Source organism: Planococcus citri, chromosome 4 (assembly GCF_950023065.1).
Source record: "Planococcus citri chromosome 4, ihPlaCitr1.1, whole genome shotgun sequence".
NCBI classification, from domain to species: domain Eukaryota; kingdom Metazoa; phylum Arthropoda; class Insecta; order Hemiptera; family Pseudococcidae; genus Planococcus; species Planococcus citri.
In genome coordinates, this window is record NC_088680.1 from 57,495,850 (window position 1) to 57,511,300 (window position 15,451).

General features: G+C 32.2%; 1 protein-coding gene across 1 annotated transcript in view; it reads right to left on the reverse strand.

Annotated features, from left to right (window-relative positions):
- Nucleotides 1-12,952, reverse strand: part of LOC135844415 (uncharacterized) — a 63,221-nt gene extending 50,269 nt beyond the window's left edge. The window contains exon 1 of the mRNA XM_065362618.1: nt 12,471-12,952. Coding sequence (XP_065218690.1) covers nt 12,471-12,875 — 405 coding nt within the window. The 5' untranslated portion in view covers nt 12,876-12,952. The remainder of the gene's footprint in view (nt 1-12,470) is intronic.
- Between the last annotated feature and the right edge of the window lie 2,499 nt (nt 12,953-15,451).

Below are 15,451 nucleotides of genomic sequence, written 5' to 3' on the forward strand. Positions count from 1 at the left end.
TTCAAAATGTCGCGTTCTAATTGGTGGAAAATTATGGTTGAACTGTCTGAGTTACTTTAAGAACTTTTCAACACTTTTCGTCAAAGTTTCAAAATGCGGTGTTATGACGGGTCGAAAATGTTTATTGAGCTTTTTGAGGGTCATTTTTATAACTTTTTGAACACATTTCGTCAAAATTACAAAATGCTGTGTTTTGATTGGTCGAAATACATATGATTATTAAGCTTTTAGGTTTTCTACAACTTTATTAACGCATTTCGTAAATATTTCAGAATGCCATGTTCTGATTGGGTGAAAATGATTATTGAGCTGTTTGAGGATCTTTTACAATTTTTTGAACACATTTCGCCAAAGTTACAAAATGCTGTGTTTTAATTGGTCGAAAAAATGATTATTGAGCTATTTCAGGTTCTTTTAAAACATTTCAGCACATTTTCATCATTGTTGGCCTGATTATTAAGGCTAGACTTTTATGCATTTATGAATACATTTCGTGTTGCAAAATATCTTGTTTTGATTAGTCGAAAATGATTGTTGACTGGATTGAGGTTGGTTCGAAACTTTTGTCAAGCTTATTTCAAAATGCCATGTTCATAGATTGGAAATGATTATTGAGAGTTTATTTACACCTTTTTGAACACATTTCATCAAAGTTTCAAAATGCCGCGTTCTGATTGGTCGAAAATGATTATTGACCTGATTGAGGTTCTTTCAAAACTCTTGGAACACATTTCAACGATATTTCGGAATGCCATAAGTACAGTTTTGAAAGAATCTCAATCAGGTCAATAATCATTTTCGATCAATCAAAACACAGCATTTTGTAACTTTGACAAAATGTGTTCAAAAAGTTATAAAAGATCCTCAACCAGGTCAACAATCTTTTTTGACTAATCGGAACATAGAATTTTGAAATATTGTTGAAATGCGAAGAAGTGTTGAAAACCTACTACCCCTTGAGCTTTAGAGAAGTGTTGACATCCTATATTGAAAATAATTTTGTTATTTCAGACAAATTCTAATTAAACCTACCTACCCTCCTCTTTCCTATTATTTTTCTTAATCAAACTTAATTAATAACAATTACTAATATGTAATATATTTCTTTGTCAATTTCCATAATTATCTGCATTCCACGCCGTTTAGCAAATTAATAATACTCGATTTTCATAATTGAATTCGCACCCTTCTTTGCTGATGTCATTATGTGTAATCACAGGTACTTCAAAATTTGACTTGGTAATTTTACAGCTTCGAGTTACGACTGCGACATGAAAGTTTCGTAAGCGAAATACATATTTAACTATTACTGAACTGTTATTTTCAGAATTCATGTTGATATTAGAGATGTCTTGATACCCTATTTAATAAGTAGATAATTACTGTCCATAGTGATCATGATCATTTTTGCAGGTTTACTTTCATGTAACTAAACAGTCCCTCAAAATAATGTGTTCTTGACTTTACCTTTATAAATGAAATTTTCAATTTATAAACCCTTGTAACTGGTTTGTATGCCTGATTTAGTAAAATAACTTTTCCTCTCATTTTTTTCTGACCTCTTAGAGTGGAACTCTCTGCAATTGAACCAGTTCCCCGTGAGATTTCTTTCAATCAGGTTCAACTGTTTAAGGTCGAGATAAATATACGTAGCTAGGCATCTTGTGCCATTTCACCACATCCATGAAGACGAGTAGGAAAGAAGTGCAAAAAAAAATGTAAAATAGCTCGAAGAAATACCCGAAGTGGATTTTAAATTGGTGCATGGAGAAAAGAGACGTCATATAAGACGAGAAATAAAATTGAATATAAATTCTATCATGAAAATAGGAAAATATGTTTTTCCATTATGAGCGGCAGCGTTTCCTTTCTTTCGGTACCTAAATTATTTTTCCAATTATTTCACATGTACGGCGTTTTTGTTCCAACCCTTGAAACGATGAACGAATCTGAAAATTATTTTTATATTGGAAAAATATTTATAAGGTTTCGGTTTTTAATATGAATATGGAATGCGACAATAGGAGACACCCGATTTCCGAGGTATTACGATCCAAGTGCCAAGCTAGCGCTAATTGAAATCGCGCTCATAAAAGTACGTGTACGTATAGTCATTTATCAAAATGAAATGACGTATATAGAAAAATACTTTTCTGTCATTGATATGATCGATCGTCGATATGAATTATTACACATTCGTCATCGATACGATACGATACATTTGTATACAAGAAGTAGTAATAACTACCTATTTTGTGAAATGTTTTTCATTTTTAATATTCGTTCATTCGTGTTACCTACCCTTACAGTTGAACATATAAAACGGTATAGTCGCCAATTTACGAAATTGTAGGTTTACCTATTCCCGACGTCATCGTCGAATAGAATGGGTCCCATAGGTGATTAAAACATTTTGGCCCATTTCTCTGCCTACCTACGTGAATTTTATAGGGTAGTACACACGAAATGTATCTTTTTGAATACATGCGGACTATACCTATACCTACCTACTTATTTGAAAAGATGTTTGTGTGAACTTGAAAGATTTATTGTAATTCAGAATTGCAGGATGACGTTTAATTTAGTTCTAGATGTGCTTCATTTGAATGATTATGTACGTAGACTGTCTGCGAGATACCTATATAGTGCACCTACCTACCGAGTACCTACATGTTCGATATTTCAAATGAAACGCTGCCTTTTGTGTATCAAATACGTTCAAGATTTGGTGATAAACTATCGTGTGACATTCTCGTAGTATTCGAAGCAATTGCGAGAATTCTCTTGTCTCATTTGAACTCGTTGTGCTGAACAAATGCGATAGGTACCTACTACCTAAGTTGTAAGAATGAGATCGCGTCTGATGTTTTAAATCTTTGGTAAATTATCACAATGAAACTCTTATATACTTACCTACCTACCTACCTACCTACCTACCTACCTACCTACCTACGTTATGTGTCGATAGTTTCGAAATCTTAGCTGCAGGGAGTTTAACTGATGAGTTGAAAATCCTTCAAATTGGATAAAAAAACTTAGGAGTTTGGTAAGGGAAATTATTGTAGACAAAAAAAAATAAATCAGTAAGAATTATTGGTTGATAATTTTTTTAAAGAACAACTAAAATTCAATTGTTTTTATGTAAAATGTAAACTAAAATTGTTCTAAATGTTGAATTTTATTTTATGAAACAAACGGTTTTTTGATTGAAAACTCAATTTTTCTTTTTTATCGGGTAGATTATGAAAATATATAATGCTGTGTTTTAATTGGTCGAAATAATTATGATTATTAAAAGCTCTTTTTAGTTTTTTTTACAACTTTATTAACGCATTTCGTAAATACTCGTATTTCAGAATTTCATGTTCTGATTGGTTGAAAATGATTATCGAGCTGTTTGAGGCTCATTTACATCTTTTTGGACACTTTTCGTCAAAGTTACAGAATGCTGTGATTTGATTGGTCGAAAACGATTATTGAGCTGTTTTATGTTCATTTAAAACTTTTGAGCACCTTTTCATCAAACATTCAACATTTTTGCGTTCTCATTGGTCAAAATTGATTTTTGAGTTTTTCGAGTTTAATATGATACAACTACTTTATCAACGCTTCTCTTCAATTATATTTCAGAAGGTAATGTTCTGATTGGTCAAATATGATTATTGCGCTGTTTGAGGCTCATTTACAACTTTTTGAAAACATTTTGTCATAGTTACAAAATGCTGTATTTTTATTGGTCGAAATATGTTTATTGAGCTGTTGAAGGGTTTTTTTACAGAGTTTTGATTGGCCGAAAATAAATATTGATCTGTTTGAGGCTCATTTACAACTTTTTGAACACATTTCTCCAAAGTTACAAAATACAGAGTTTTGATTGGTCGAAATATGATTATTAAGCTCTTTTAGGTTTTTTTACAACTTTATCAACACATTTCGTCAATATTTCATGATGCCATGATCTGATTGGTCGAGAATGATTATTGAGCGTTTCGAGGCTCATTTACAACTTTTTGAGCACATTTCTCCAAAGTTACAAAATGCAGAGTTTTGATTGGTCGAAATATGATTATTAAGCTCTTTTAGGTTTTTTTACAACTTTATCAACACATTTCGTCAATATTTCATGATGCCATGTTCTGATTGGTCGAAAATGATTATTGAGCGTTTCGAGGCTCATTTACAACTTTTTGAACACATTTTGTTAAATTTTCATATTGCCGGGTTCTGATTGGTCGAAATTAATTATTGAGCTGTTTGAGGCTCATTTATATCTTTTTGAACATCTTTTTAAGAGAATGATGTGTTTTGATTGGTCGAAAGTGATTACTTATTCATCACATTGAGGTTCTTCCAAAACATTTTTAGGTATCTGCATTTCTAAAATGTGTTCAAAAAGTTTTGAAAAAACAGCCATGTGGTCAGTAATCATTGTTGACCAATCAGAACATCGGATTTTGAAATATTGATGAAATGCGTGAATAAAGTTGTATCAGTCACTGAAAAAGCTTAATAATTATGTATTTGCAACACAAGCCTTATAATCAAAATTGAAAAGAATTTTTTCAATAGGTAACTTTACTAAAATTTAGAATAAATCAGATTTAAAAAATTCTGGAAAACATTGAAAAAAAAAATAAAAAAAAAGATATGGAAAGCTCAAAAAAATTTCTAAAAATACAAAATGGAAAAAACATTTTAAACACTTTTTGATGATGATGAGATGATGATGACGATTTTAACCGTGTTTAAAACACACTTTTAGTCTTTAGACACAAAAATTTTTCCATGAAGAATTTATCGATGAAATGATGACTGATAAATTCAGGAAAAATAAATAAAAATTCGCTTCTATCAACAATTTAAAAACAGTCTAATAAAAAATATAAAGATTTTCAGTGATTTTGGTGTTTTTTTCAGAATATTTATACCAGCACGTTTTCAAAACACTTTTCCGTAAATTTTTGCAACTTTTGCTAAACTTTCACCAATTTCTGTCAATTTTTAATGTTTTAAATAGGTATTTTTTTGTGCGTTTTTATATCATTTTAACACAATTCCAAAATTTTGTTTCATGCATTTTTGGCAATTTCGTTAGTTTCTTTTTTTAAAAAAAGATTTACAGTACATTTTAAATGCCTTTTCAGGTGTTATTTAAATTGTTTCAACACGTTTTTAATTATTTTTCTTATTTTTTGGAAAATTTTACTGAAATTTCGTCATTTTTCAATGATTAACGGTATTTTTAATGCTTTTTGAGTGTTTTTGCATCATTTGAACACGACTTCAACACTTCTTCATGTAAGTAGGTACCTATTTTAAGCAAATTCCGCTAAAATTTCAATACTTTTGGACATTTTTAATGTCTTTGTAATATTTTTTGAGTGTTTTCGTATCATTTCAACACTTTTTTGGGCAATTTTTGCCCTGTGATGAAGTCAATACCACTTGATTTTCAATTTTTTTTAATTTGATCAAAATTTAGCGACAACAGCAACCTTGAAAAATGCAGAATCTACAAGTTACCTTACATTTTCATGATTTTTTTGTAATTTTTTTAAATTTCAAAAAAGGCTTGTATCTAAATAATTTTCATGTTTTCGTATTTTTGTCATGGAAGCAAAAAATATAACCTAAAAATCAAAAAAGTGTGTTTCATTTTATAAACATCTTTTTTGTGTACATAAATGGCTCTGAAATCATTTTTACGGCAAACTGGTTATGCAATTTTATTAACACGAATGATGAGAACTTATTTATGAATAAATGAAGGAGCGAGAAAATGAAATTTTGAACAATTTTCGAATCCCTAGAACTACCAACATAAAATAAATTTTCCATCATCATCATTAACTTATCATAAAATATAAATAATACAATCAAGAAGAACTTATTTAAAAAATTAATAAGTAACGATGCATATCAACGAGCGATACAATTTCCAACTTTCAACCTCTCGATGAAAAGAAAAGTAGCAAAATAGCAAAAATAAAGATTTCTTTTCATTAGAACAAAAAATGGAGAGAGTAAAAAAGAAAGAAAAAAAAGTCACAACGACGACGACGAGTAATCTCTATTGAAAGATACTTACATATTAATGGCTTCCTTAGAAAGGCGACACTTCATAAGCTTTTAATCCGAGCGACGTCGTCATGAAGCTTGGAAATAATGAAAAAAAAATCGAATCCTCGATGGAATTTGGGTTAAATCAATATTATAGGGAAAAATTAATTCACCATTTCATAGGAGAGCTATAGAGTCGAGCAACGCGAAATTCAAATTCACTGCTGATTAGATATTCACGACTATGTACTATATAGAAACGTGCGTGTGTATAAATGCAATGCTGAAAATTGGAGTTGTGCTCGTATTTCATAAAACCCTCGACGCCATAAAACTTCAACATTATTATCGCGAAATCAGCACTTAATATTTCAAGTCCATTTTTAGTCCACTATACTAATCAACATATCTCGGTCATTTGTCAACTTTTTCATGTAAAAATGTTTGAATTTTATTACCGAAATTCGTAATAATAAAAGTTCTGTCCGAACTGCACTTATTGGATTTTTTCCTATACTATACGGTTCCATAAAAATCACAGAGCCTTGTGACGTGAATTCTTTATAATATTATTTTTTTTCCACTTAAGTAGGTAGATACTTATCGACAAAGTTATATCGCTCCGAGTTATTTAGGTTTTCATACAACAAAATACACAGCACTTTTTTCCATTTGAAAATATTTTATTTTCGAATAAGTAATGCAGTCTTGCCAAAGGGCATTCGCATTAAAATTGACGGATGATGCTTTTTCAACGCTCTAGCAAATCATCGTCAACAAAAAAAAAAGTTTGGCTGTAAAATGAATAATTTTTTACCCTCATCAAGAATCTCGAATGCTCGCAGCGATTTTGGAATTATTTTCATAAAAATTCCGAAAAATAAATTTGAATTTAAATTAGATCGAGTAAAAAGGAACACTACCTACTGATACTACTGGAAACGCATCAAAGATGCAAAACACCTGCTGTAGTATTTTCGTTTGTGAGAATTTATTTATCAAAGTTTGGCCATTAACTAAATCAGTCGTAGTTTATTACTTCGACTAATTAGATCACTTCCAAGTATCCCTATATTATATATAGGCTATTAATTAATGGTACAATAGTGCCATGTACGTATCACGCTTCACTGAGGGATTTAACGTATAATAAGGTGTTAGAATCTGAATTAATAGAATTTTCAACGCATTTGTGCGAAGGAAAAAGCGTTAGATTGATTAAACTGAAAATCCCTTCGGTGAGTTCGGTGGAACATCGTTTTAATTATTCTCAAAAGTGTAATTTTACCTTTTGTGAATAAATGCATATGGTAGTTATCTGAAGGTAGGTATGGTACCTAGTGTTCGAGATTTTGAAAAATGACGAGTGAAACGGGTGGATTCTTAGAAGAGATGGGTACATAGGTGGGTATACATGGTTTGATTTTTTTTTATCTTTTTTTCAAATTTTATTATTGAAACTAATTTTTAAAATTTCAAATTTACTTTCATTTCCGATGAGAAGTGAGCACTTATCTTGCATAGATGATAGAAATTCAGCCATGGCGATGAAAAAAACTTCGATAGCGATGTCTTGGCCTTTGAGAGAAGAGGGGGGGGCAATCTAACTATGTCTATTTAAAATTCTTTTTTTTTTCATTTTCAATTTTCAATACTTGCAGTTTTTACCTTCAGTCAAGATTGGAGTTTTATCTGAGATTTTAAAAAAAATTGTGCACAATTTTAAACTCCTCAAAAATTGTTTGACCCCCCCCCCTCCCCCCTCAGAAAAATTGTAATTTTTTGGGAAGGAAAGCACCTACCAGAAATCACACTTTTTGCTTCCTGATGTAAAAAATATATGTAAATATGCATCTTTTTTCTGCTTTTGATTTTCATTTGACCATTTCACTTCTCAGAAAACTCTTGAAGCATGCCCTGTGGAAATTTCCCCCTCCTGTAACCTCTTTCCATTACAACCATGGTTTCTAGTCATGTCGCCAGCTTTAAAATTCCAGATGCTGAAATGCATTTTTTGATTTTTAATGAATTTTTGATAATCAAAATTGAATTGAAAATGGGAAAAAATCAAAATTTAATCAAATTGACCTCCACCCTTCCAATCGATTGGAAACGAGTTCGAATCAATTTTCAGCAAGTTCGGAGCCTCCGGTACATTTTTGATAGGTTTTTTTTTGTTTCTCTTGTCCGGTCGGCAATACTAAGTGCATATCTAAATTCCCTTCTTGTCCCAATGTTCGAGGAAGTTGATCCCCTCGTCATCAATTGTCCGGTCCAGTTTGTCTGAGTTGAAGTCACCATATAATCGACACCTGAAAAGGTGTCTGTCATCTTGTACCTCACCACATTCGCACAGATCGTCATCAGCCAAGTGCCATTTGTGTAGGTTGGATTTCGAGCGTGTTGTTCCGCTTCTAATTCAATTCAGCATTTTCCAGAGGCTATACTTCAGTTGGTTGCCTTGAGGCAATGATTCGCTCATAGTATTGCTACTTGATGCTGCGTTCCAGATTCACTGTTCTCAGGAAACTGTGTCTAGATTTTAGTCTGCTCTCTAGTAATTTGTTGTAGCCATGCATGGGGTGTAGGGAGTTGTGTGTTGCTTTAGTTTTTTCTGCTCTGGCAGCCACCTCCCTACGCACTTCTGGTGGTGCAATCCCTGCGAGACAATGCAGAGCTGTGAGTGGAGTTGATCTGAGGCATCCTGTCACCAATCGACGGGCTTCATTCAGGGGCACATCTACTTTTTTAGCATGTGCTGATCATCCCCATGCTGGGCAAGCATATTCTGCAACTGAGTAACACAGCGCTAGTGCTGATTTGCGCAGGACCTGTGGTTTAGCTCCCTATCTGCTACCTACCAGCTTTTGGATCAGGTTTGTTCTAGCAGCCACTTTCATTTTAGTTTTTTCACAGTGTTCCTGTAGGTGAGTGATCTATCCAGTGTCACTCCTAGATATTTAGGGTGGTCATTGTGATTCAATGCAGTGTTTCCCCATTGGATGTTGAGCTGTCTCTTGGCCTCACGCTTTTGCAGGTAAAACAAACAGGTTTCTGTCTTGGATGGATTCGGCCTAAGATGGTTGGCTTTATAGTATTCGTGGAGTTCTTCTATTGCCTGATTCAGTGTGTCTTTCACCTCTACAAATGTATTACACTGTGCTGTGAGCGCCAAGTCGTCTGCTTAAAGGAAGCGACGTGCAGGTCCTCCAATTGGTTGGTCATTGGTGTAGATATTAAAAAGGATCAGTGGCAGGCCATTCTTTTGCCTTCTCCAAGTGCCATAATTTCCATAAAAAATTTATTCATGAAGTTTAAAAGCTGAAATTTACTCTTTGCCCTAATTTCAGCATCCTGAATCGATTAGAAGTGGTTTCAAGATGTTTTAGAACCATCATAAGGCATATCTTTAAAATTGCAGAATTTTAAAAAGTATAGGTGATACCATAAAAACTGTAAATTTTGGCTTTTGAACTTCATTGCGTAAAATGTTGTGGAAATCAGGGATGAAAAGCTGAAAGATGAAACTTTTGGCTTTAACTTTAAAACTCATAAAGCTTTCAAACTGCTAGCTTTCAGCTTCCAAAAATCCTTTAGCTTTTGGCTTCTGGCATTTCAATTTTTTTTTAATGAGGTGAATGAAAAGGAAAATTAAAATTCACAACCACAACCACACAAAAAGTCGTGGCAGCCTGCCGCTACGTAAGAGCTAAATTTTTGTACCAGAAACTTTGAAGGTTTTTCAAACACGATGGCAAAATTTATCAGTTAAAAACATTCAAATTAAATGTTGACATGATGATGAGTGTTTTTAAACATTATGTATTTACAGCTCCAACGCAATACTTTCCTCCTGTTAGGGTTTTGCTCCACAAGTAAAGTGTTCTATTAGCATGTTCGCGAGTATAATTTCTTGGAGGACAGCGAAAAAGTTTTTTGGCCCTGGAAAGAGGTCAAATAGATAGGGTTAGAAGATTGAAACCTGCAAAATACACTCAAGTGGCACCATCCCATTGTATGCTGGACATTGGAGATCCCTAGATCAATTTTAAGAGTGAGGTGGGGTCAAAAATAGAGTCAAAATCAGTTTTTTTCCACCTTAAATGGGGTGAGGGTAACCTAGGAATCTGAAATTTGGATATGTTGTTTACAATAGCAGTACTCACCAATGGTATGAATTTGAATCATTTTCATCAATTAGGGGTCAAATTATGCTTCTCCAAAAAAATGACCTTTCTGTAATTTTCAACTTTGACCCTCAAAACTGCAGGAGTCAATTTCAGCTCCCGAAAGAACCTCATTCCCCAAGTTTGACTTTATTTGATCAATTAGAACAGGCTCCAGGTCATAGGTCATAAATGACTGGCCTACAGAAATAAATAGCCCCATTTTTCACAAAAATGTGGCTAAAAAACGAAATAACTGAAAAAAAGAGAAAAGTAAAATGTGAAAATTGGAAAATAATTCAAACAGAAACTGAACCAAATGAATATGCAAAAAAGCTGAACGAAAACTGAATAAATAAAGCTTTTGGCTATAGCTTTCAGCTTTCAAAAACCCCAAACTTCCTCAGCCTTCAGCTTTTAGCTTTCAACTAGCTTACTGGAAATTTCAAGTTTGGACAATCTGCTTGAGACTTTAGAACTATTCAAAACAGGGTTGCACAAAAATAAATTGCTATAAAGGCTCAAGAAATATTAAAAAATTGAAATCAAAACAAAAAATCAATCTAAAAAAAAGTACAGACAGAAAAATGGAAATCTAAAAATACAGTTGATTCCTTTTTCAACGAGAAACTGAAAGAAATTGGAATTGGAAAAAAAACACGTTTAAAATACAGTTTTGATTTTTCCTTTTTTTACTTGTTTTAAACACTGTACAACCGTTCAAAACAAGGGTTGTAAAAACGGAATGTTTTTTCAGTTTTTGTTTTCATTTTTTAGTTTTCAGTTTCTGTTCTCGTTTTCGTATTTTCATTTTTTTAATTTTCAGATTTAATTTTTTTTATCCTTAGTTTTGGGTTTTGTTTTCTGGATTTTGAAATTTCGTTTTCAGTTTTTCATTTTTAATTCTCAGAATTCAATTATACTACATAAACATTACAAAATAAAACAAAAGAAACTAAAAATTTTGTTTTGGTTTCTGTTTTTAAATTTTTTTGTTTTCAGATTTTTTAAATTTTCGTTTTCAGATTTTTTTTGCTTTCAGTTTCCATTTCCATCGTTTTTTTCCTTAAATACATATTTTAGATTTCATGTTTTTTTGTTTCAGTTTTTTCAGTACCTTTTATAATTCCAATTCATCAAACATTTCCAATCGATTGGGGAGGGAGAGGTCAAAAATAAAATTTATACCAAAAGGTTCATCTTTCTATATCAATATGATAAAATTTTTTATTTCATTTTTTTTTTTTGAATTTTTGGACCAAATTTTATTATTAAAAATTCATCGAAAATTTACTTTAGCATCTGAAATGTTGGCTGGTGATGCAGTATTATTGTATGCTCTTCCGATTCAGCTTTGTCCAGTTCAAAACTGTTCCTGCCGGTGAAAAACTGATGAATCTCCTTCTCCCTTCGTCCATTCAACCAATATCCATAGAGTATTTTCATGATCTATTTATCAACTTCACAATTTATAATATCGTATTTTTTTCCAATTAAAATCCCAAAAATGAATCCTACTTTTGAAAACTTCGGCTTAGAAAGAAAATCTTTACAGTGGCATTCACGTCAGGATTCCCAAAATCCTATCACTACATAGGTTTATGTTGCTTCGAGCCATTTCACTCCAATCTCACTAGGAATTAGTTCAAAAGACTTCGAACAGTCAGAAATAGTTGAACCTTTAATAATATTTCGCACGCACAAGCACAGTTTTCCATCAAATAAATCATTCGACGATGATACGATATGACATTGTAATTAAGCAAGGGTTGAAAAAAAAATGTAGGTAACCTTTTAACCTTTGGGTATTATAATTACTGGATACGTATTTTCGCAGCACGATTACTTCGTTTGATTCGATTCATGATTCATGGAAGGGTAGCGGAGTGGTTAACAGATAACCCAAATAAAGAAAAGCAACGTTGATTCGTGTTAAATAATTTGCCTACACAAAACGCCGTAAATAAATATTGCTTTGATGATGGCTTTAGCTACATAATAAATAATTTGGCAATTCCTATGCACGAAACGGTGTATTGTAAATAAATACTGTCTTGATAACATTATTAGATAGCTTACGTGGTATTATCACTGTTCTTTAATCCCTTGCATCGCATTTGACGATGAGTACAAGTAGCAAAAAAATTATGCATTGACATAATTAAACTTTAAAAACCATTTAAGTAAACTAAAACATTCTCAATCAATGGATGCTTGAAACAACTACACTTGAAAACATCTTACCTTATTAGGATATCCATTACATCTTAGTAACTTTTTACACTTAATCGAACTTTCGAGCCGTAAAGTTTGTATTTTGGCACTCGGTGCGAAATTATTGCTGATAGTAGAAATCTCGGTAAATATCGGCGGCGGCGGCGGTGACACAGATCTGCACCTTCTTCTAGTCATAGAAAAACAACAGTTATCAGTCGGCGATTTCTTCTTCACGGCGAATTTAGTAATAGTCTTATTACTCTCCAATTTACGATTAACGCAATAAGCATCTTTATTACAGTCGGATTTAAGCAAAGCTTTTTTAGTCGTATTATTTAACAAACTATATTTATCGGACGAAATTACAATATTTTTAATCGTGTTCGAGTTATAATCGTCATCCAGCGCCGATTTCGCTTTAAAATTCAGCATGATTTTGTCGAACGTGAAAAACGTCACTTCTGGTACATACGGTCGCGCCAAACTAAACTTTCAAACTTGTATACGAGAGAAAAAAAAAATAAACTCAGAATCAGGACGCTGTAACGATAGCGACGACCAGACGCCGACTCAGTGCCGCCGTTTTCCAGCCTGGGAAATTTTCCTATATACCATGTAAATGGTGTAAGTGCATAGTACTCCAGCAGCCGACGACTCTGATCAAAAGTATTTCGGTAAATCTGGAAAAGTTTTTTTTTTCACCGCGATGAAAACGTTAAAGGGTGAAGAAATAGCTAAAATGAAGGGTAACTATGTAGATTCGTCGAAATGATTCGTAAAACCATGAGAGATAGCGCTAGATTTTGTTAATGAATTCCAATATATTCCCCCTTTTTTTTTCTTTTCCCCCAAAAATAGGTACGCCAGTGTGAAATCTGCAGCTGATTTTTTTTTGTTCTGTTTTTTTTTGGCGAGCTTTCATTTTTATTATACATAGCTGGTACCTACTGGTTGTTCGTTAGTTTATTCAAAGGTAGGGGGACTATATTGATTAGGTGTGCCACTTTTTACGAAATGTAAATTACCATTTCAAATCATGTAGAAATGTAAAATGGCAAATTCTATTATTGATTTAATTTATTTCTCAAATAATGTAAGTGAATGATTCTTTAATTAATGAAATGCATAGGTAGGTATTCGTTGAAATGGAAAAAAACCAGCGTCAAGTGGTATATGTAATGGTAAATGTAACGAAGGTAGTCTTTTGTATGAATATAAATGGAATAAAAAGGAAAATCTCGTACCAAAGAGTTACTGATTTCATTATACTTACATTATGTTATTACAATAACTTGAAATGCATTGTTATGCACTTCAAAAGCGATCTGCATCGACACATGGTGAAGAAAAATCGTATAAATTTTACAGCGTATTTCACAAGAGTCTCTTAAAACGCCTTTGTTGTGTTTTTGAAAAAAAAGAGAGTTGGATGGAGAAAAAATAGTAGGTATACCTACATTAAATTATTAATTCATTGGTATCTAATAGGGCTTTAAAAATACATCAAAATTGCTTACAAAGGAACTTTTTAAATCCTCATTTTTTCCAAAATAATATTTAAATATTAACAGTGATAAAATAAATGTATGAACTTGGATTAAATGAATATAAAAAATTATTCAATTAATTAAAATGAATAATTTATTGACCCAAAAGTAGTAGACAAGGAATTCCTTTGCCCAGAAAAATTTATATTTTATTTTTAAAAAAACGTTTTAAAATCGTTCTTAGAAAAGATTTTTTAAAGATTTTTTAAATTTTTAAAAAAATTTAAAAAAATTAAAAAATGAACTCAAACACTTGAAATGTTTGTTACTGAGGTTTTAATTCATGCTCCTTCAAACTAACTTGGTTTCGCCAGAATATTGAAAAAGAAGTGACGTTATTTGGTGTGTTAAATTTTTTTTTCAATTTCAAGATTATTTTTGAGTTCTAAAACTTCCTTCAGAAAAGAAAAATCAACATGAGTGACTGAATTTGTTTCAAAGTTTTTCACATACTTACTCTTTCTAACAATCCAAGTTTCGTGCATTTTAAAGCCGAAGGGTTTAGAAGGTTCCTTTGTAAGTATAAATAAACCATAAACATTTAGGGGTTTTTAGGGTAGCAGGATCTTCATCCAGCAATTATGCAACGTTTACTTAGGCTGTGTATATAAGTACGCGTGAATCTGTTTGCATAACCTTGATTATATAGGGGAAAGATACCTACGTACGTTGAATTTTTATAATGATAGGTAGATACTATCCAAGTTTATATCTTACATCAATATTTAGCCTATTATAAGAATTCAAGAAGTATGACAAATAAAAAAATTAGGAAGGAAAAGTTGAGCCTCAAGGAAAAAATACCTCTTTGTTGAAGCTTTTAACGCTTCGAAAATCTGATCAGTGATTAGTCAACTTGTCGCTGGAGCTATTTTTCCATTCATTGAAAATGTACATATTTATGTCTACCTAGTACCTACCACTCTCCTTGTAGACATTTGAACTGAATTTGTGAAATACATAGAAATGCTGTAGAATAAAACTCTAAATTTTAATTTTTAAATCAAAATACCTTCAACGTACCCCAATTGAATTTCAAAATACGAAATTCTAAGCTTCAAAAACACCTTTAAAAAGAAACAGAGTAAGGTAGAAATACATCGGAAATACTATATTAATGTTTTTTCGTTGATATTTCCTCGTTACTGTCATTATCTGCCATAAAAAAGAAGATGTTTCCAAGTTAACCCTCTTGAAAGGATCTCCAATGTAAATCCCTTTACAGGACGGTAGATACTTTTAAAATGTAACTAGAATGCCGATAATCGTCTGTAGTATCACATTTTATGATCACTTATACGTCGAAAGAATGGCAACATACACGTATTATCGTTCGGTTATATGAAGGTAAACCGTTAAGAGATACCCTCTTTAAGACTTGCGAAAACAATAGTTTCGAACTTTCACACAAATGCTTCATTGTACGAGTATGGGTATTTCCATCTCCTACAGCTCGGCTCC